This window comes from Trichoderma virens (genome assembly GCF_000170995.1).
Source record: "Trichoderma virens Gv29-8 chromosome Unknown TRIVIscaffold_3, whole genome shotgun sequence".
Classification (NCBI taxonomy): domain Eukaryota; kingdom Fungi; phylum Ascomycota; class Sordariomycetes; order Hypocreales; family Hypocreaceae; genus Trichoderma; species Trichoderma virens.
The window spans coordinates 908,080-929,313 of NW_014013746.1; the positions used below are offsets into that span (position 1 = coordinate 908,080).

Consider the following 21,234-nt stretch of genomic DNA (forward strand, 5'->3'; position numbering starts at 1 on the left):
CAAGATTTCCACCAGGGAGAACAAGTCCTCCCATCCTAATAGGCGCGACCTCAACCTGAACCATTCGGTTTGGCTCGGGGGTCACAAAAATCGCCGGGATACTGTCTGGAGCCGGGGTCTCAGTCGTTGGTAGTTGCTCTTCAGCAACTTCTCCGAGGGCCAGGGTGGCGTCGTCGTCGGGGGACTCGGAACTACCCGCCTGGGTATGATCCTCTGGAGATGGCTCTTGCGCCTCCGTGACTGAGTCTGGTCCAGACACAAAATCAGATTGGGCTGGATCCTCTTCCGAAAGGTCGTCAGCGGCGCTTTCGGTCGGAGGATTGCCTTCGATTGTCCGGGAAGAATTGTTAAACAGCTGGTTCAACGAAAGATTGGTGGCAGCACCAGAAGAAGCGTCCACCATGTCAGGGGGAAATGCCCATAAGGGCATATCGTCCGAGTCAGGCGACGTTGATCTCGATTGCGAGGAATTAGACAATCGGTCTGGTGACATGCCGAGCAGGGCGGCCATCAATTCCCTTTCGGAAAAAGCGGCCATCATATCATCCTCGAGGGAAGGCCCAGGTGAGGCTACCACGAGTAGCTCACTCCCTTCCGAGTCTCTTGGAGACGTGGTGCGTGTCGTCGGAGTCTGCGGGGGCAAACCGTCAGACACAGCGTCCTGCTCATTCCAATCTTCATCATCTCCTCCCATGTATGGCCATTGCGGGGGCAATTCGCCATTCTGGAAAGAATTCGGAACAACATCCGGAACAATGTCGTCGACGTGGGAAATTGGCTCTTCGGGATCCGTCATTTCGATGACGAGGGGAATTGGCCCGTTGAGCTCCGTCGAGTTGTCGGTGGGGGGAATTGGCTCCTCTGGCTCTGTCATGTCGACGACGATGACAGGGGGAATTGGCCTTTGGAGATCCACCATTTCGACATTTTCCTGGGATAGTTGCTGTTCCGTGATGATGACGTTGCCGACATCCAAAGTAAGAGTCAACTGAGCCAAAGCTGCAGTTATAAACTCTACCTCGGGGTCGGACCCGTCGCCACACAGGTCCATGGAGTCCATGTCTTCGTCCAAGCGAGAATCCCGAAGGATGCTTGAACCGAAGAACTCGGAAAGGAGCCCCACGACTGTAGCAGCGTCGTCAGAATCGGAAGCTGGAGTCGGGATACGATCCGCGTCTACCATCACTTCGTCTTCGTCCAACGCTTTGGCGGCGGGAACTGCTGCGGCGGTGGCGTCCTCGTCCACGGTCTCCAGCCACGCTTCGTACTCCTGGAACCAGGAGTCGTCGGTGGCAATCAGATCCGCTTCGGTGGTATTGCCGGTAAGGAGATCGTCCATCATACGATCTAGGAGGTCGGGATCCATGCTGGCGTACTCATTCTCTTCCAGGAGTGTCTGGTAGTCAGCGACTGATGAGAGGTCAGTCTGAAAGTCGATCCCATCCTACTGGGCCTCGACAACAGCCTGAGCACTCTCGACAACAGGCGACAAAGACATGCATCCGCGGGTATCGTAGTGGCAACCAGGCTCCTGACCAGCAGAAGGCCATGGCGCCAAGACTTCCAATGGCAGGATAGGCTCCTGTGAGTTTGAGTAGCCAGATTCAATAAATAGCCGTGGTACCAAGGGGACGTCAGCCATCTCAACGTCGAACTCCTCCCCATACGAGGTCTTGTCCTCCGTGAAGAAACCTTCGCCCTCCGCCTCAAGTGAGACCTCGGGTTCCTCGGTTTGGGCTGCGTCGATGAGCATGCTTTCACCTTCCTCCTCATACGAGGTCTCCAGTTCCTGGGCTGCTTCGGGTACCGTGGCGCTCGACATTGCCTCGCCTTCCACCTCAAAAGAGATCTCAGGGTCTTTAGCCGGGTCGCTCTCGGACAGCGAGCCTTCGCCCTCCTCCTCATAAGAGGACTCGGGTTCCTCAGCTGGGTCTTCGCCCTCCTCCTCATACGAGGACTCGGGTTCCTTGACCGGGTCTTCGCCCTCCTCCCCAAAAGAGGACTTGGGTTCCTCGACCGCGCCTTCGCCTTCCTTCTCATACGAGAATTCCGGTTCCTCGGCGAAGCCTTCGCCGTCCTTCTCATACGAGAATTCGGGTTCCTTAGCTTGGCTGTCCTTGAGTCGCGGAAACTTGCTATATATGTGCAGCGGGCTTTCATCCTCCTCCCCAGAAGAGGACTCGGATTCCTGGGCTTTGCTGCCTTCGACTTCGACCAGACCTTCACCTTTGGACTCCTTCTGGTCCGCCAGTTCCTCGGTCTCTATAAATCCGTTGGCAATCATGACGTCTTCGGCGACGTTGTCCGACTCGGGAACAGTGGGCCAAGCAGAAACCTGAACCACCGGGGTGGGGGTCTCTCTTGACTGAGGCACTGGTTCACTGTCGAAAGTTGTCGGCTTCAGATCGATCAGCTGCGCACGGGCAGTTCTCTCTACATCCTTTGCTGCCATGATCTCTGCACGGCGCTCCTTCACAAACTTTTTCACTCGCTCCTGGGCTCGCTGCTGCTCTGCGGTGAAGGACTTTGTCACCAAGCGGCGCGGTCGCTTACCCCGAAAGATAGCGTCATATCCAGCTTTAGAAAGGCCGAGAGGAGGGCGAGATGATTCCAGGAAGAGTGTCCAGTTTCCAGAGGCGGCGAGAAGCTGAGCCATGGCGCGATCGCCGGGTGACTCAGGCTGCATGGGCGAGTAGCATTTGACGACATATTCTGTGAGGTCGAATTCGAACTCCATGGCGTCATGGATTCGGCGGACTATGGCGTTGGCGGCAAGACGAAGAACCCCCTTCAGTCCGACCCACATTGTCAAGACAATAAATGGGAAGGCCATCAGGAACCACGCGAGAAATGTAAAGTCAATCGCGAGATCGACTTCACGACGTAGGTCAGCTGTCAAGGCGGCCCAGGGCTTCCAAAGCCAAAGCAGTGAGAGCCAAGACACCGCAGCGACAACAAAGTTCTTGTCCGGGGCGAATGCTACAACAAGGGAGAGGTAGGAGAGAACCGATGGCCACAGGGCGGTGACCAGTTTCGTCAACAAGCACACGAGAAAGAGGAATGCCCAGATGGGCAGGAAGATAACGGGATCGCCAAGGGAGGGGACCTTGGGATAGGGAACGAGGGTGAAAATGGTAGAAAACTCCATTGTGTCTGTCAGAAAGTGTGAGGTTCGTTCGTTTGTGTGCGTTGTGTTGATACTTTGATGTGATGATGGTAACTTGGAGAAGAAGGAGAGGAAAGGGAAAAGAAGAGCTGGGGGGGCCGAGGGTTTTGTTATTTTTCTTCAGGCAGCTGTGGGCACATGACTTCACTTTTTTCTGACCAATTGAGCGCGTTGCTGTGATTCTTTTGTTGTTTGCGTGCGCGGGAGTGTTCGCCAGCTGGCGAGTATATAGGGCAGAAACAGGGCATGGCCTCACTTTTTCCTCACTACAGCCGCCTATTGATGGATCCCAACACGCTGATTCACGCGGTGACATCGGATGAAAATCAATTGATGGCCAGGCAACGTCAACGCGTTCGTGTTTCTTCGCGCTGTTGAAAAGTTGACTGGGAGCGAGATGGCATAACCCCCCTCGAGGCTTGGTGTTTTTGGACGCTGTGGAGGTTTGTTCAGGTCACTCACATCCAGCACAGCCATGAAAATATGGCAAACGATGGAAACTCAATTGCTCACCTATAGCCGGCTAAGTCTTTCATTTACATTTACTTTTCCTCTCTATCATCCGCAATATCTAATAGTTTTGCAATGCCGTCCAATCGTGTCGTCGGTCTGAGTGCCATGTCGTTGAATCAAGCTCGCACCTGTGCTACCCCCACTATCCTAGTCAGCGCCTGTCGTCCAGATACCAGATCCCGCTATTGGCCAGGCACTAACTGACTTTGTACATCTCAGACAAGGGGCTAATGAGGGGCAGCTCCTTCCACTATAATCCCTCTGCCTGTTTGGAGCTCCTCCTGACAAAATGAGCTGCAGCCAAGAATAAAAAATCACAGGCGTCAGCGCTGGCACTGACCGACGGCATCTCGCTGTCTTCTTATACTCGCTGCCGACTCTCGCGGCCTCAGTCACCCTCAGCTCAGCTACTATTCACCGGCACCGCCCATCATGGAAGAATCGGCTGTTGACGCGGCCGCCCGCCCGCTTCGCATCACCGCCGTCGCGTCTTTTATCCCGGCCTTTGCGCTGTGCATCGCCCACGGCGTCTTGTCGCATAACCCGGTTCCAGCTGTTGGCCTGGTGCCTCAAGCTGTGTCTGTCGTCACCTCGGTCGCGCTCCTTCGCACTGCGGGCCACAGGCCGGAGGCTGATGTCGAGTCCATCGAATCTGGAGGCCACGGCGGCATTTCTATCCGCGCTGTCCTAACTCATCCAATCGTTGTCTTCATTCACGATGTCGTACTTGCTGCTGCTCTTATGATCGTTCTCGTCTTTACATGGACCCATCACGGCCGTTCGGCTTCGCTGAGTATGCTGGCTGCTTATGCTACGCTCCCTATTATGACAAGCTTGTATGTCCCCCACGCCCCGCCTCCAAGAACCTTGGGCCTTTATCCCAACATAGCTATATCTGGTTCTTTGCATGACTGAAGTTAACGTGCGCCGTCCAGCTTCTGCCATCTCCTTGCTGCGGCTCAAGCCATCTATCAAGGGCTCGCTATTCACGGCTTCTTACAGTGGGTTGCCTGGCAAATTCTTCCTCCAGATTGTCCAAACTGCGAGCACCACCTGCGACCTTCCTCATTGCCCGAGATTCCTTGGTTCCAGAGCATTAAGAATTTGAACTTGGGTCTAAGATTTCCGTGGCGTCGTAGTGATGCACCCTTGCTCGCCCCCTTGCTGGCAGAAGACGATCCTGAGCGCTACCGCGACGACCCTGAAGACGACGTGACTACACCACAGCCAGAGGCAGTTGAGGTGCGATCAAAGAGGAACCGTAAGAACAACGCCACTCCCTCGCCATCCAACGAAGCCTTGGAGCCAGTCTTGGTGGTAGAGGACGTATTCAACCACGGTAACTAACCTGGATCAAGGACAACAATTTTAAACGTCGCAACGCGGCAGGATCTACCATGACGACTGCGGCCAGTATTCCCGGGGTCACTGTCATGCCATGGCATTTGCGTCTGCGTTTGCTTTTTACTTCACGACTTTATTTCTTATGAATGGGAATCCTTTGGGGCGCAATTCGTTTGAGGGAGTTATTATCATTTCACAGATACCTTAGTTAGATTAGCCACCGTCATTACATCATAGACCATGGCCCTGCTGGAAAATACATGATATCCGTTCTTTTGGGCCGAACTTATTATACCTCAGTCTCAATCCCAGCCTCCTTATTTCTGTGGTCAAACATGCCAGCGACACTATTTTCCACCTTGTCCACCTTGTGCTTTACCCATTTCGCCGTCCGAGGCGCCTGCAACCGCGGTTAGCTACTTGTCTTCTGAAGTTGGCATCTTTTCGTGGTTTTCTTACCTTCCATTGCATAAGGCCCCGATGTTGTCTGTGTAGGGATTTATCTCTCCGTTTATAATCTCGTAGCTGGTCCAAGGGGCCTTGCTTATGGTCCGCGCTACCATCTGGTATATATTCATGCTCATCAGAGCTATCGCTGTCGCTCGATATCTCCTCGTCGACAATTCCTGCGGCTCTTTCCATCTCATCATCCCTGAGATTATCTCTTGCAGCATCAATTACTTCAACAACATCCCGTATATGCTCGCTGTTATTCGCCCATTCGGAATGTGCAGCACCCTATAAATCCATGTCAGGGGTTTATTTTTCTCCTACAGGGTAGTTGTATAAAACATAGGAGAGATGCCAACTTACCATCCCCTGCCAAAATGTGATTTTAATACTGAGAGTCCCAATCTTTTCACCGCATTGTTCCAAACAGCATGATGTCGCTCTCTTGAAATTGCCTTTCCAGATTGGGAGATCAAGTGTCAACTCCTCTTCATCCGGAATGTCTTTCAGCCAACACACACTAAAAGCAGACACTTTATCTCCTAGCACCTTTTTATCTTTGAAAGCAATGGACAAGCAGCCACTGTATCTTTTTTGTACAGCGAGATTGAGTGGTCGTTCTTTACTCGTCACCCATGTCGCCTCCCCAGACCCACGAGAATACATTTTGCCGCTGCTGATGTCGGTTTTCAGTTTCAGCTTCGCATATCTCAAATCTTGGGGGCAATCTAAGCTCGTCGCAACAGGCTGCACATTCACTGTGCCATATTGCCATCCAACGAGGTTGCGTGGCGCCTGAAGCTGGACGCTGCGCCAAACCATGGACAGTCGGATCTTTCCATACCCGATGCCTCCAGATATGGGCCAGAATCCATTTCTTTGCGAGCGATCCTTGAATACTTCGCTGAGAGGCAGATGCACGATGCCCAATAGCGGATCGTCTTCGTGCAACCTGGCGTCCCTTACGGAGACATAGACTTCGCAGGACCTCCAGTCCCGAATAAAGCGCTCGCAAATCGCGTTGAAAAATGGCTTCGTATTTTGGGGCTTGGTCCGCGTTTTATAAGTTTTCTTATGGTTAACAATTACGGTGCAGTAGGCGCTGGGAAGGCCCTCGCCAGTTTCCTCATCGCTCGCATTGCCATCCTTATCCTTCAAACTTTTGCTAAGGTGAGGAACTTCAAGTCCAGTGATGTTGTGAATCTGCAGGCTAAAGATACCACTTGGATATCCGTCTGGCGGTGGCGCTGATATGATCATCGCATCTTGTTCTGCTTTCATTTCTTGCATCTTCTGCTGCTCCATCTCGCTCTCATCACGATCGGACGATGCGTGTTTGAGCATGGCTTCTCGGAGTTTCCGCTCGCAGCTGTTGCTGACCTTTTCTTTAAGCTGATCCATTGATCTAACCTCTGGGTCGTGAGTCTGTTGGTCGAATTGACATTTCTGGATCCTTGCTTTTGAGAAATACCCTACACTCCACTCGAGTTTTCCGGGCATATTATCGCCAAATTTCAGCGCTTTAAAGCCATCTGTTCGCTGCCACATTCGTCCATTTGAGTTTTCATTTTGCATCAGCTCCTTAAGATCAACCTCGATTCGTCCTAGATCGTCATCTGCCGTGAACCGATCAGAGTCCCAAAGCTGAATGCGTAGTCTTTCATTGATGTTCAGTTCTTCAGGGGTGACCAACACAAAGCAAGTCTCGTCCCAATATGGTTCCATTTCAGCCAGTAAAATGCGCGTGCTCCAGAGTACTTTGCCAAATTTTGCCCATCCAACAGACACATATGGATCTGACCCAGAGTCTTTGATGAGGGGTATGCCTGAGTCTCCCATTTTGAAATCATAACCACGCTTGATGTTTATCATAAGAACACCCTTTGCGTAGGTGTCCTTTTTGAAATCATCACCGGCAAGCATATCTTTGAGATCCAGCGTGAGACTCTTGGGGGCGACATACTGCGCCATAGCTGCGTCAACAGCCGACTGAACAAAATTGCTAATGAACGGCACGTCCATAATATTCAGTGCATGTTTGTTCAGAGGCACACAACTCAAATCCACTTTTGGCTGGCCCAGTAGTGTTAGAGTACAGAGGTCAAAAAACGGGGGGTCAGGCGTCAGCTGTAGGCGCAGCCTCATGGTACCAACTGCCCCCTGCAGATCAACCCAAACGGGGATCTTCAAGTTTCCGGGCAGATAAAAGGCCAAGTAGAGGTGCATGTCTTTGCTTCGCTCCTTGAAGGATTTGCTGGTCGACCGTGTCCTGTATGCGAACGCAACCTCCAAGTTGATGAAGTCGCCTTCCTCTGCTGCCATACCCCGAGAAGCTGACTTGTCGGTTTGATTATCAGGCTCTTCACCTCCGTCCGGATCCGTACTGTTGCGGCTCTCATCATCCTTATGGGAGATGATCTTCCCATCTTCCGTAACAGCTTGTGCAGCTGCTCCGGTAGGCAGCCACCGGACGCCGAGGATGCGCAGCGACTCACTGCCTTGGCCAATATCTTCCACGCTGACCATACGAATCAATTTGGGCAACGAAGCCTGCATGACGTCTTCTAACGTATCTGCCAGGCTGGTAAAGAGGTCCGGGTTGATGAGCGGCCACACTGAGCTCAGCAAGGAATTGAGCCACAAAGTAGTCTCTCTTTCATATTTCCTGGTCTCGTGTTTCATCTGCCGGCGCTGTGAGCGCCAGATCTCGTCTTGGATGGCGTTATCGACCTTTTTAGTAGTCCAGTCCCTGACGCCGAAAATAAAGACACAAAATGCTCCTGCGCTTGCTATAATCAGAGCAAGCCATGGTAATAGTCGTTGAGCAGCAGCTACCCATCCTCCATCTTGTTGCGCATCGGTAAGTAATACTTCGCGAATCACGCAGGTTGCAACCAAGATGCCACATGCACCGGTTAGAGAAATTAAAAATCCGCGTGTGCTTGCAGCATGGACTTCCTTGCGTAAGAAGTCAAGGTCGGGTGGCGGGAACTGGTTCATCAACGCATCGTGTCTCCCTTGTGAACGGTCTTGCTCCTTGCGTAGTTCGGCGTCAGACTTGTTCTTCTCATCAATGCCACTCAGTGTTCTTTTCGCCTGTTCAAATGGATCCTCGTTCACGTCCAATTCTTTGAGAGCATTGTCGGTGAAGTCGTGAATCTTCACAGGGAGATGAGTTACGGGATCAGTGACCTCGCGTTCAGCTCTTTCTTTCTTGGAATCCTTTTTATGTTTTCGTGGATTGAATGCGGCAGGATCAACTTGTGATGTGTCCTGGATCGGGGCCTCGCTCTCAGACCGAGAATCTTCTGCTTCGCCATGGTGATCCCAAGCTTCCCCTTCTTTGGTCTGAGAAGGACGCTGGTCAGGGGTTTCTGCATTGTTCCTCAGTGCATTTTGCTGTCTGGCCTCCTTTTCCTCTCGATATTTCGAGATAGTAGGGATTGGGTGTCTTTCGCTATAAGGAGCTTCGTAGCGACGGGCATGCTCCACATCTTCCTTGCCAGCCATTATGAAGCTCTACACATCGCAATTGGCGGGAGATTTTTTGAAAACCACGGGCGTACGCGTGAAAAGAGTGTTAACCATCATTCAATTTGCTCAAATCTACTTTATATTTACCTGCACAGTGTTTAGATGCCTCTCAGATTACTTGTCAAGCAGATGACGGCATGGCGAATGAAGACGGACTTGGAGCTGGGCATTATCACTACTACGTCATCCGTCTCCAAGACTGGCCACTCCCCACATTGCAGCACAGAATAGACTGGGAACTGCTTCATGCCATTACGTTGGTCTTGCTGCTCAGTGGCTATTGCTGAGACAACTAAAAAGCCCAGCGAATTACGATTGGCTTCAATTGACATTGAATTTACAAGGGAACGTCATTCATTTATGCGAGGCCTGAAAACCAAGCTGCCGACCGCAATAAAATGCGGACAAGATCCTCCAGGCGAGAGCAAATGTGAAACTGCTGGGAAGCGCCAAAAAAAAAAAAAAAAAGGTACCACTTCAACCAGACTCGATCCCCCCAAGAATTTGCACTGCCATCGGTTTTGTCTGGCAGCTCTACTGAGTACAATCCTTGTCGTCGTGACCGGAGGCCATTTGAGCCGACGCCGCCCTGATCATCCTCAGGTCGACAGGCATTGCTCGAGTAAGGTGACAGTATTGTGGACCGGCTGCGCATCGAGAGTGACCAAGTCGTGTCCAGCGTCTGGTCTAATAGGCGACGAGCATCTCGGGGTGTGTTTTGCGTCCTGCCGCACGAAGGCCTGACGCTTCCTCCTCGTCCTTCTCTTACACGCTATAATCTGTACATTGTACTTCGTATTCGGCTTGTCGTCGTGAGCAGTGCTGCGTGCGTAGCAATGGGCGGTCGATATGTCTGGGAAGCAAGTCGGAATGGCCAAAGGTCGCAAAACAGAGTAACAGACCGGTTTAAGCATGCGAAGGCAACCGTTTTATAGCCAAATTGCTGGATCCCGCCACGTGAGTGTATTGGGGAGCTTTGCAAAAAAATCGTACGATTCTTTCATCATCGCATGAATGTTTCCCGTCAAAATCTCGATACTACGTCTGCCAACGCAAACAGCCGCCCTCGCCAATGCCCGCTCACTTGCAGGGACCAACATGAAGGCCTCAAAGGCGGTAGGGAGGGGCCGCAGGAGCTGCGCTAAATTCAAGGGACCTACCAAAACCTCCGTGCGCAAAAAGTGCAGGGCGTCCATCTATCACGAGCGCTAATGTTTTAGGTTGCTACTCGTTTCAGTTTGAAGTCCATAGCTTATCTTTGTCAACTCCGCCGTTTCCAGGAGGTAAACAGCACGCAGAGGCAACCAGAACCGTACTAGAATCCATCAGTAGGTAGTGCTTGAGCAAGATGGATCATCTCAGATGGAAGCATTAAATCTCTACCTCTCGGCCGAAAATGGGGAAAGGAGAAATGGATATTAGGAGTAGCCTAACCTGGTACGCACCAGATAGCCGGTAGCGACGCTTTAGGTCTGGATACGAAACCTGATCATGACAGTTATTCCTAAGGTTAAGTCCACGGATAGACTGATCCGTCCGTGTTGGTGTTACTGTAGGTGCCGAGACCAATCATCATTGAAGTGATATATCGACAACACAAACAAAGGAACAGCTTGGCAGGAGTGTCAGCTAAATCAAGCTTACCCCAGATGATTGGTCTTGGCGACAATGCCATCGACTGACTGAGAGGCATTGCTGTTACAGCATTGCAAAATGGTTCGATTCCACAGCTCAAGTCGTCCGTTCAGCAAGCTGATATCACCAGATACGCTGTTTTAGGTCGCCCAGAGGAGCAGATATCAATGCATCAATGGAGGCATTCGGACCAGCCTCGTGGCAAGCAAAGGCGTCCACACCGGACAGGGGTTCGAGAGCCCTAGCAGTCCATCACCGTGCAGCTAGCTCAGGGGACACAAATCTAGCCTCTTGTTGGCCAGCCATCTGGTGTTTTAAGCGCCGAGCCTCAGGGCCGTTGCCGCATCAGGACTGGCATCGCGCCTTGCTGCACACTGACTAACTCGGTCAGACCAGTCAGAGCGCATCTTGAGAATGCAAGTGCACAGATGGCCGGCGGCTCTCGATGTGATGAATTCAATGTTCCTATTTATGGTGCAAAAAAGCAGAGTCTGAGCAGCACAAAGTAGCGGAGAAGCGGGGGAATGGCATTAGGGCCCTGCAGGTGACTTCATTGAATCCAGGCACAGGCCTGAAGAGCGCTGTACCACCTACTTGTACCGCCTGGGCTGCCGGTCCTGTCCAAATCTTCCACTTCCTGCTTCTGCTGCATTTGCAATCTCCATCTCTGCATCTGCATCTGCATTTGCACGGGCACTCCTGTTGAAACATTACAGCGCGGAGCACCGTCAAAGTGCAGAAAAGCTTGACCAGACTCTCAAACACACACACCCCTCGGCCACTCCCAGCGGCCCCCTGAGCCAGCGCCCGAAACGCCGCTACAGCAACCCCTCGGTCCTGCTCTCACACTCGCCGTCGCACAATCCGCTCCACGAGAGTCTCACTTTTGCGCCGTGATCTTCAACCAGGCCCTAAACCGCAATCGCAGCTCTCGCAAGTGCTGGTCGCAGAGGGAATAGCCTGGCGTCTGCTGCAGCGACCGATGCTACCGGCCCGCGAGCGCTCACTGTGTCATTTGGCGGATCGCTTCGCAGCTGCAGGGGTCTAGAGTTTCATGCTACAGGGAACCTCAGCATCCGAAGTCAAAGGAAGGACGCCGGAGCCACCATTTCGGATCCATCCCCGACTTCTCCAGCCTGTCCGTGTTTCACGCCGATTAGGTCGACCAGCGGCCCTCTTTATCACTCGGCGACTCCCAGATTCTTGGCTTCTTCTTTTCCTTCTTCCCCCAGCTGTCGTTAGGCGGGCCAAAAGAGCAGCCATTTTTTTTCTTTCTCTTCTACGGACGTCCCTTTGGGCCTTTCCTTTCTATCCACTGCTGGATCAGGTCACTCTTTACACTCTTTATTCAACCTTCGTTTTCCAGCGTCTCCGATTTTAACTAGTACATTTTCTATTCTGCCTTGAACATCCTACTTGGGGTGGAGCCAAAGTCGACTTGGGAATCGGTGTCTCTTTTTTTGGAAAGTCGAGGGAGGATAATATCGCTGTCCAGAGTTGGGGAACTGCGTGCACTGGGTGGTCCCAAGGGCGTCGTATCATAATATTTCAGCATTGTCGCAGGTCGACATTTTAATTTCAAAGGCTTCAACTGTCAAGAGGAGGAAACTCGAAACGACTCACCCAAGATGGCTGGCCAACTCACATACGGCGAACTGATCCGCAAGCAGTTCACTATCCAGAAGTTCTTCTACCACATTCTCTTCTGGGGATTTCATTTTGGCATTTTCGCATATGGATGGTGAGTTTCGACACCGAGTGACAGGCCCTGTTGAAGCTTGAAGCAGCTGACAATTCGCCAGGTATAAACAAGCCGCCGATATAAGACTGGCAGGTCTTAACACACTGAAATACTCTGTGTGGATCTCTCGAGGTGCTGGTCTGGTTCTCAGCGTCGACTGTATGCTCATCTTGCTCCCGGTCTGCCGAACCATTATGCGCTGGATCCGACCCAAGATCCGCTTCCTGCCCCTTGATGAGAATCTGTGGATGCACCGCCAGCTTGCCTACTCGCTGCTCTTCTTCAGCATCTGCCACACCTCAGCCCATTACGTCAACTTTTACAATGTCGAGCTGAAGCAGCTTCGTCCCGTTACCGCTCTGCAGATTCACTACGGCCAGCCCGGTGGTATCACCGGTCACGTCATGCTCCTCTGCATGCTGCTCATGTATACCACTGCCCATGCCCGTATCCGCCAGCAATCTTTCGAGACCTTCTGGTACACTCACCACCTGTTCATCCCCTTCTTCCTGGCTCTCTACACGCACACCGTTGGCTGCTTCGTCCGTGATACCGCCAATGGATTCTCGCCATTTGACGGTGAGCAGTACTGGTCGCACTGCATTGGTTATCTCGGATGGCGATGGGAGCTCTTCACTGGAGGCTTTTACCTGATTGAGCGTCTGTATCGCGAGGTTCGTGCCCGTCGTGAGACCAAGATTACTCGTGTTATCCGACACCCCTATGACGTCGTCGAGATCCAGTTCAACAAGCCCTCCTTCAAGTACAAGGCTGGTCAGTGGTTGTTCCTTCAGGTGCCATCCATTTCAAAGTACCAGTGGCACCCCTTCACCATCACCTCGTGCCCATTCGATCCCTATGTCTCCGTCCACGTTCGCCAGGTCGGTGACTTCACCAGCCAGCTGGGAGATGCCCTTGGTGCTGGTGCCGCTCAAGCCAAGTTCTACGACGGTGTCGACCCTATGGGTATGTACGAAGTTGCTCTGCAAAACGGCCAGCAGATGCCTGCTCTGCGCATTGATGGTCCCTACGGAGCTCCGGCTGAGGACGTCTTTGAGAACGAAATTGCTGTCCTCATCGGAACTGGTATTGGTGTCACTCCTTGGGCCTCCATTCTGAAGAACATCTGGCATCTGCGAAACTCTCCCAACCCTCCCACTCGTCTTCGCCGTGTTGAGTTCATCTGGGTCTGCAAGGATACCGGCTCTTTCGAATGGTTTCAGACACTGCTGTCCTCTCTCGAAGAGCAGTCTAACGAGGCTGCTCGTGTCCCTGGAAGCTCTGGCGTTGAATTCCTTAAGATCCACACCTATCTCACCCAGAGACTAGACATGGACACTGCTCAGAACATTGTGCTGAACAGCGTGGGTGCCGACATGGATCCCCTCACTGAGCTCAAGTCACGGACCCAGTTTGGCCGACCCAACTTTGCTCGTCTCTTCAGAACTATGCGTGACGGTATTCTCGACAGGACGTATCTTAGCGGTCTGGAGGGTAGCACGAAGACGACGGTCGGTGTTTACTTCTGCGGTCCTTCTGTTGCAGGTATGTACTAGTGTTTCCAGCATATCGCCCTTTGAGTCTGATCTAAGCTAACTTGCCATTTCTCTAGCTCGTGATATCAAGACTGCCTGCAAGGCTGCTACGGCACGCGAAGTCGAGTTCCGCTTCTGGAAGGAGCACTTTTAATCTATAAAGCCTAAAATTTTCCCAATATCTGTACACCAGACAATACCAATTTCTTTTTTCTTTCCTCCGTTTCATATATTACAAATGATTGACATCATATATGATGGTATGTGTGGATCTCGTAGGAGTTTGAGTCTATGAAAGCGCAAATGGCCATTTTCAGTCTAGCAGTATTAGTGAGAGAGTAGCAGCAGCAGCATCATGGGTGGCTAAAAGCCAGTTGAAGATTTTTCGAAATAAAGACGTGTGTTCTCATGACAATGTTTTTTTACTGGCTCAAAAGCTGGCTTTATCCCTCTTGACGGTTTATTTTTATGCCAACAATGATTAGTGTTCATCTATGCACAATTTCTTTTTTGAATGCCACTGAATGAACAGACCCCAATTCGATGAAAGAAGCGTACTTACTTGGCCATGAATAGAATTCATTCTGAACAATTGAACGCGTCCGCATGTGAAAGACGCGGTCTCTAGAAAGTTGCCAACAGACCCTAGATAGTACAGCATTAGAAGATGCAGCATGTCTGACCGCTAGTCTGCAGGTCACCGAATATCACCACATGTATAAGAGTAGACGGCTGCATCCACCCTTCCACCTCTATTTTTTTTTTTTTTTTTTTTAATTATCATAGACTCCTGAACTTGAGCTGAGCTTAAGTTTCTAACGCAATGCCGACCAGCCATAGTACCAGACACAGCAGCAGACTATCTGCAAGAATGCCTCGCCAGCTCAAATCCCTCCAGCCAAGACAGCGCGAGCTCCCCTTCTCCGAGCTCCTGGAAGAAATACCTGATGAAGGTCACCAAGAAGCATTCGAGCTGCTTTATTCCGAAATCAATAAATTCCTCAAGGATGGCATCTGTAAAAAGGCGGCCAGCTCAAAGAAATCGCTCTGGACGCTGAAGCATCCCAAGGAATTTCTGAGTTTTGCTCGCATGGTTGCTCGCCCAGGCGCGGATGGGGAGTGGGAGAAGCTGCTCAAGTCCCGGCCGTATCGATGTGCCCTTTTGTCGGGTGTGATGATGATGGTTTTAGAAAAGCACGTCTTTTCTGATCTCCTGTTTGGCGCTGGACCGGAGCATGCGGAAGTGCTGCGCATAGAGGATAGTTCCATGATCAATATCGAGGGTATGTTAATGCTCGGCGGCAATACTTTGTTCGAGACGCGATTTCCGGCTAACACATGCAAAATATCCAGGCTTCCGACGTACAGCCCTTCGGGCAGACACCAACCGCGTCTATCTTGAAGCAACAGGCGGTGTTCCACCTCTGTTCTGGAAACGCGTAGACAAAATCACCGCCCAAATCGTAGCACTGCTCTCACCTCTTTATGTAGGCCTCGGAGAAGACGCGCCATCTCCATCATCGTATCAGGCGCTACACAACATCGTCGCTCTTGCAGGGTGGCTCAATCTCGCGATCAGGCTGTCTCCCAAGATTACTGTTTTCGAATGGGTCCAGCCCGGCGAGGCATATCGACACAGCTTTCTCTGCGTTGGAGACGAAAAGACGACGCCTTCAGATAGCCGTGGTGATACACACGATGCTCGAAGTCGCACGCGCGTCATGATCTCGACGGCACCGAAAATCACGAGACATGCGCACGCAGTCAAAGGCCTTTTCGCTGGCACGGCGACGTACGAGGTGATGCAGCCGCATGTCGTCACATATACCGGGCTTTACGCGGACTGGGACGATAACATTGCGTTCTCTCCGCAGAGTCATGCCGACAGCAGGTTTCCTTCGTCTTCTCCGATTGGACTTTTGTCGCTGCTGATGAACGCTATACGGCTAGTAGCGATGCTTTGCCTCGTGGGGGTTTTGGGTCTGATGCTGTTCAGCGCCTGGGTTAGTGTCTTTGGAACGCGTGGTGAATTGATGCTGTTGCCGATTCGACTGTCGTTCCGAAGTTTGAAGTGGTGGTTTGGTATGATTCTTCGATATAGTGAGGTGCACACTCAGTATAGTGTTGTAAATACTGGTTGGTCGTGGACGTAACGATCTGTAATCTGCAAATTTGTTTTCACTTTGCAATAAGGATATCAACTGGAGTTTAGGATAGGTAGACATAGTTTGTATAGGTAGCCAAAAACAGAGAGTTATAGAGCCGGAGCAGATGATTTTGTCAATACTTAGCCACTTAATTCAATCCTATAGAAACGCGCCCGGAGTTGTCTTTGTTCCATATGCTTGAATCCGGAGGTCGACAGATTATCCCCTGCATGCATGGGTTCGTCGGGCACTCATTGGGCACCAGCAGTATACCTACCTATGTACATGTATATTACTACATGTATTCATTCACATAACACCATCATCATAAAACCACACTCAATCCCTATGTAGTCATTGCTCGGTACCTACTACAAGAAATTCCACAAGCCTCAAAGCACTCTGGGCTATTTAAAACAAGATGCCATCCTTCTTAAAAATAAAAGCTTCCATCAAGCGCAAATGGAAAGGGGATAGCGAGGCTTCTTCTGCTCCAGCGCCCACGGTCGAAAACCAAGATTCAGCTTTGCCTCATGCCACGACTCCAAGTTCTGTTATTGCCGAAATCCCACCTGCCACGCTGATAGCTGCCCAATTGATCGTCCCAGTCATCCCATCCGTTCCACAGCCCCCCAATGATGAAATTCAGTCTCCTCGTCCCTCAGCAGCAACCAACTCAGCCGATTCTTTATCTGATGACAACAATGACCTCTGGGCTCGGGCCTATGTGCTCGCCAAGAAGCGCGAAGAGGATCTTATGGGGGATTATGAGAAGCACATAGCTTCATTGGAAGGTGTTCCCGTCGCCACCAAGAGCTTTTCGGATCCACACGACGTCGGAGTTTATGTGAAACAACTACTAGAAATGCGGCAGAAGAAACAAATACAGGTTTCGATCTTGGGGCGCGATGTTGCGATGCGAGAACAGATTGAGAAGCTGGCAAAGTTTCTGATCTGGTCCGATTCAATCGTCAAATCGGCAGTAAGCGCACAGCCTTATGCTGCCTTAGCCTGGTCTGGCGTTTCACTGTTTCTTCCGGTAAATAAACAGCTCACAGTAATCATTATTTACTTTACTTACAGTTTTCAGCTTCTTATAAGTGGCACGAAATACAATGATAGCATGTTAAAAGGCTTCAGCTCAATAAGTGACATGCAAATTTTTTGGAAGTTTTGCGAGGAGACCTACTTCAGGCCGTCAGATCAGAATTTTTATCGGAACCTCAAGGATCTCCTGGTCGAACTATACTCCTTCATCATCGAGTACCAAGCTCGAGTGATATGCCACCTGTCAAAAGCTCAGCATTCACGTGCCTGGCAGAGCATGACGGGGTCAGATGATTGGGATGAAGCAATAAAATCAATCGAGAAGCGTCATGATAAGTGCCTCTCCCTGGTTGACAAGGTACACAAAGAAATTATCCAAGATAAAATGGATGACCAGCTGCAAGAAATCCAGAGATTACGAATTGAGATTCTCCAGGAGATGAAGAAAGATAGAGAAGACCAGAAAGAACGGGAGCTACTGGGTGATCTTGCGAGTATGTCAGGAGACTACGAGAGATACAAAAACATAAATCCAGAGAGGGTACCACGAACATGCATGTGGTTCTTAACAGATGAACGGTTTCACAATTGGCGGGAGAGCAAGTCTGGAGACCTTCTTTGGGTTTCTGCAGGACCTGGATGCGGGAAATCAGTCTTATCAAAGTCCCTAATTGATGAGGGCCATTTAAATCCAGAGACGACAGTTACAATTTCATCCTCAACTATTACTGTGTCTGAAAGCATTATTTGCTATTTCTTTTTTAAAGATGGCGGTGAGGGCAAAATGGATAACGCTCATGCTCTCTGTGCAATACTACATCAGCTTTTTATCCATATACCTCAGCTCATGGCAAGGGCTCTGGCAAGTCACAAGACGTACGGTCAAGATCTAATGCAGAGAACGGACGAGCTGTGGCGAATCTTGGTGGATTGCGCAAATTTATCCCCACTCCCAATTATCTGTCTACTTGATGCTCTGGATGAATGCAAGGAGAACGAGGGGATTGGCTTGATCAACAAGCTCTGGGACTTATACCGCCACACCAACTCAGCCACTCCCATGAAGTTAAAGTTCTTCATCACCAGCCGCCCCTATGAGACTTTGAAAATGCAATTCGATAGATTGACTGCAACTTCCGCTTATTTGCATTTTGATGGCGATGACAAATCCGGGCAGATAGCCCAAGAAATAAATCTTGTTATCGACGTCAAGGTACACCATATCACAGGGGGTTTTTCAGCCGAAGACCGGAACAAGATTGCTGAGAAACTTAAGAGTATGGAAAACAGAACATATCTCTGGTTATACTTGACAATAGAGATTATTGAGAAAAATATAGCTACTTATAGCAGAAGACCGGATATGGAAGAGTTCCTGTCTAAGCTCCCGTCTACGGTATCTGATGCCTATGAGAAGATTCTCTCCAGAAGTCAAGACGGGAGAAAGGTCGAGGCTCTGCTCCAGATTGTACTGGCTGCCGAGCGCCCTTTAACTCTTAATGAGGCTAATTATGCCCTTACACTTGTATTAGGGGATGAGTTTTCGTCGCATGAAAAGCTACAGGAAAACTTATGGCCGCAAGACAGATTTAAGACAACGCCAGGAAACTTATGCGGCCTCTTTATCAGCATTCACGACTCTAAGTTATCGTTTATCCATCAAACGGCTAGAGAATTTCTACTTCACCCAGAACGATCAGGAGCGTGGAAGGGGCGACTGAACTTATCAAGTTCACATGGAATCTTATCTAGAGCCTGCATGAATTACTTGCTAATGGCTGATGCTTTACCTGAGACGAACGTTGAGAAAGATTTCGGAAAAAAATTTCGAGCTGAATTCGACAAAAAATATCCATTTTTCATTTACGCCTCTAACAGTTGGCTTTCACACTTTTATTTGCAAGACGCAGGTTCTACAGATAGAAATCGGAAGCTTGCGCGCAGCCTTTGTCGCGTATCTGCACCACAGACAAGAAATTGGATCAATGGCTCCGGGAAATTAGGTCCCAATGGGGACTATTGGAATAAATGGCCAGATTTTCAGCTTGCAATTTTTTTTAATCTGGCTGCCGTTGTAGAATACATGATGGCGCATGAGCATCCGAATGTTAACAAAAAAGTCGGCCTCTACAGAACCCCGCTCTATACAGCCATGAAAAAAAGAAGCTTCGAGGCGATGGAGGTCCTCCTGAGACCTGATAGCGGAGTGAGGGTCGCCAGTTATGACCTTTACACCGCACTAAAGCTGTCGAATCCGTCGGCAATACTGGCACTACTTTTTGACAAACGTGGCGACGAGATTAAGATCACGCAATCTCATTTGAACCGGGCAGTTGCAAATTTTCGCGGCGGAGCAGAAGCCACAGTTTTTCTCCTCAATAAGCGTTCAAATGAAGTCAAAATTACTGAAGAGGTGATTAAACAAGCAGCGGAATTTGGGTCAGTCGAGACTCTGTCACTGCTCTTTGATGAACGGGGCACTGATATCAAGATTACGGAAGATGTCATAGCGGCTATAGGTGCCTCTAGGGACGACATGCAAGCAGCAGCAAAGCTATCTCTTCTTCTCGAGCGGCGTGCTCATGAGATCAAAATTACGGAGAGCTTGGTGATAGCCGCAATGAAAGAGGCATCTGTTGATTGGATGGCCACTCTCCTGGACAAGCGTGGTAACGAGATGAAAATAACAGAAGATATAGTCAAAGCGGCGTCAGAGAATCGAGGAAAGTGGATGTTGACCCTACTTCTTGAGAAGTATGGTGACGAGTTTAAGATCACGCAAGATATTGTCAAAGCCGCAGTCAGTAATGCCAACCCCAACCTAGTAGCCTTGCTCCTTGACAAACGCGGCCACGAGTTTAAAATCACAGAGGATATTGCGAGGACAGCATTGGGTTCTCCCAACGGGTTAAAGAAAATAACTATGTTTCTTGACAAGCGCGGTCATGAATTCAGGGTTACAGAAGATATTGTTGAAGTCGCAGCACGATTGCGTTTTGATGCGTCAAAACTAATTACTCTTTTCCTCAATAAACGCGGTCACGAGTTTAAGATAACAGAAGGAATTATAAAAGCCGCGTCGAACAATGTGCTTTTAGGGAGAGAAACAGTAGCCTTGCTTAAAGATAGGCGCCGCCTCGAGATGGATGTCACCAAAGATATTGCTAGTATTGCATAGAAAATTAAACATAGCTCAAGAGCTACAAGGCCGAGTGGTAGTATTGCTTCAACGGGGGTGTGGTGATAGATAATGTGAAAATTGGCCTCTATTTCTACTTTTCTACGGACGAAGCTATCTAGGAGTGAAACTCCCTATTAACAAGCAGGAATACAAGGTCCTTTAATGCAAACGGCGACTGGGGCAGCTACGGCTTGACGCAGGGGATCCCCTGTAGCCACATGTGATTCTCAACAGATAACATTGGAAGTTTGGACCACATTACCTGCAGTGATAGGTACCTCGTAAATACAGACAGCTATACTTAGTTAAGTTCAGCATATCCGCCTGCAAATTCATGAGATATAATAAAAGCCCGAAGTGTTTGGCAATCGGCATTGTGTCTCATTTGAATCTACGAGCCCACTTTGTCATCCTGATGGCCAGATCTTGAGACCATCATGTGCAAAGCCGAGCGTCCGCCTTATCATTACCTATCACGACTATTCTTTCCTGAAAAGCTCCAGTATTGCTCAAAACTATTGTAGGGCTTCTGACCTCCATTGAATTTATAATTACCTCCATGGATCTGTGGCTGGCTGCTGCTGAAAGCGGAACTGCTCTGGGAGTCAAAAACGTGACTGCTATCCGACGCCGATGTGCCAACGTGAGTGTCGCTGGCGGTAAGATGTAGATTCTGGCGCTCCCTCTTGTTAATATCCGTCTGTTGCAGTGTGCTGATGCTGAAATGTAAGCACATATGAATTTTATATTAGTAGATATTGCCTGAGTTTTGATCCCCTTCTGACGGTACTTTTGTAGTATGCCACGCCCTATACGAGCCATGTTACAATTGTTATCCAGGTGCTACGCCCTCTACAAGTATTATCAGAAATCTCAGAAGTGGATTCCCCTAATATTTATGGGATGACTGAAGTGAACAAACGGGAGGGTCAATATTAATA

The 21,234-nt window shown here is 50.0% G+C and overlaps 5 protein-coding genes across 5 annotated transcripts; 4 read left to right on the forward strand and 1 right to left on the reverse strand.

Moving 5' to 3' along the window:
• Window positions 1–50: 50 nt before the first annotated feature.
• TRIVIDRAFT_33120 (uncharacterized protein) lies at window positions 51–8,983 on the reverse strand (the record flags this gene model as incomplete). The annotated part of the gene is made up of 4 exons (XM_014104079.1): window positions 51–101; window positions 2,300–2,308; window positions 5,483–5,761; window positions 5,837–8,983. 4 exons carry the CDS (start codon window positions 8,981–8,983, stop codon window positions 51–53), a joined length of 3,486 nt encoding a protein of 1,161 aa, XP_013959554.1.
• Window positions 8,984–12,270: 3,287 nt separating this feature from the next.
• TRIVIDRAFT_32702 (uncharacterized protein) lies at window positions 12,271–14,072 on the forward strand (the record flags this gene model as incomplete). The annotated part of the gene is made up of 3 exons (XM_014104080.1): window positions 12,271–12,383; window positions 12,445–13,928; window positions 13,996–14,072. The coding sequence occupies 3 exons, from the start codon at window positions 12,271–12,273 to the stop codon at window positions 14,070–14,072; spliced, it is 1,674 nt and encodes a 557-aa protein (XP_013959555.1).
• A 717-nt stretch (window positions 14,073–14,789) lies between these two features.
• TRIVIDRAFT_219121 (uncharacterized protein) lies at window positions 14,790–16,071 on the forward strand (the record flags this gene model as incomplete). The annotated part of the gene is made up of 2 exons (XM_014104081.1): window positions 14,790–15,201; window positions 15,272–16,071. The coding sequence occupies 2 exons, from the start codon at window positions 14,790–14,792 to the stop codon at window positions 16,069–16,071; spliced, it is 1,212 nt and encodes a 403-aa protein (XP_013959556.1).
• A 415-nt stretch (window positions 16,072–16,486) lies between these two features.
• On the forward strand, window positions 16,487–19,225 carry TRIVIDRAFT_144800 (uncharacterized protein; the record flags this gene model as incomplete). The annotated part of the gene is made up of 2 exons (XM_014104082.1): window positions 16,487–17,104; window positions 17,156–19,225. Coding segments are annotated over 2 exons (2,688 nt in total), but the record flags the coding sequence as incomplete, so codon positions are not given.
• A 63-nt stretch (window positions 19,226–19,288) lies between these two features.
• Window positions 19,289–20,290, forward strand: TRIVIDRAFT_219123 (uncharacterized protein; the record flags this gene model as incomplete). The annotated part of the gene is made up of 1 exon (XM_014104083.1): window positions 19,289–20,290. The coding sequence occupies one exon, from the start codon at window positions 19,289–19,291 to the stop codon at window positions 20,288–20,290; it is 1,002 nt and encodes a 333-aa protein (XP_013959558.1).
• Between the last annotated feature and the right edge of the window lie 944 nt (window positions 20,291–21,234).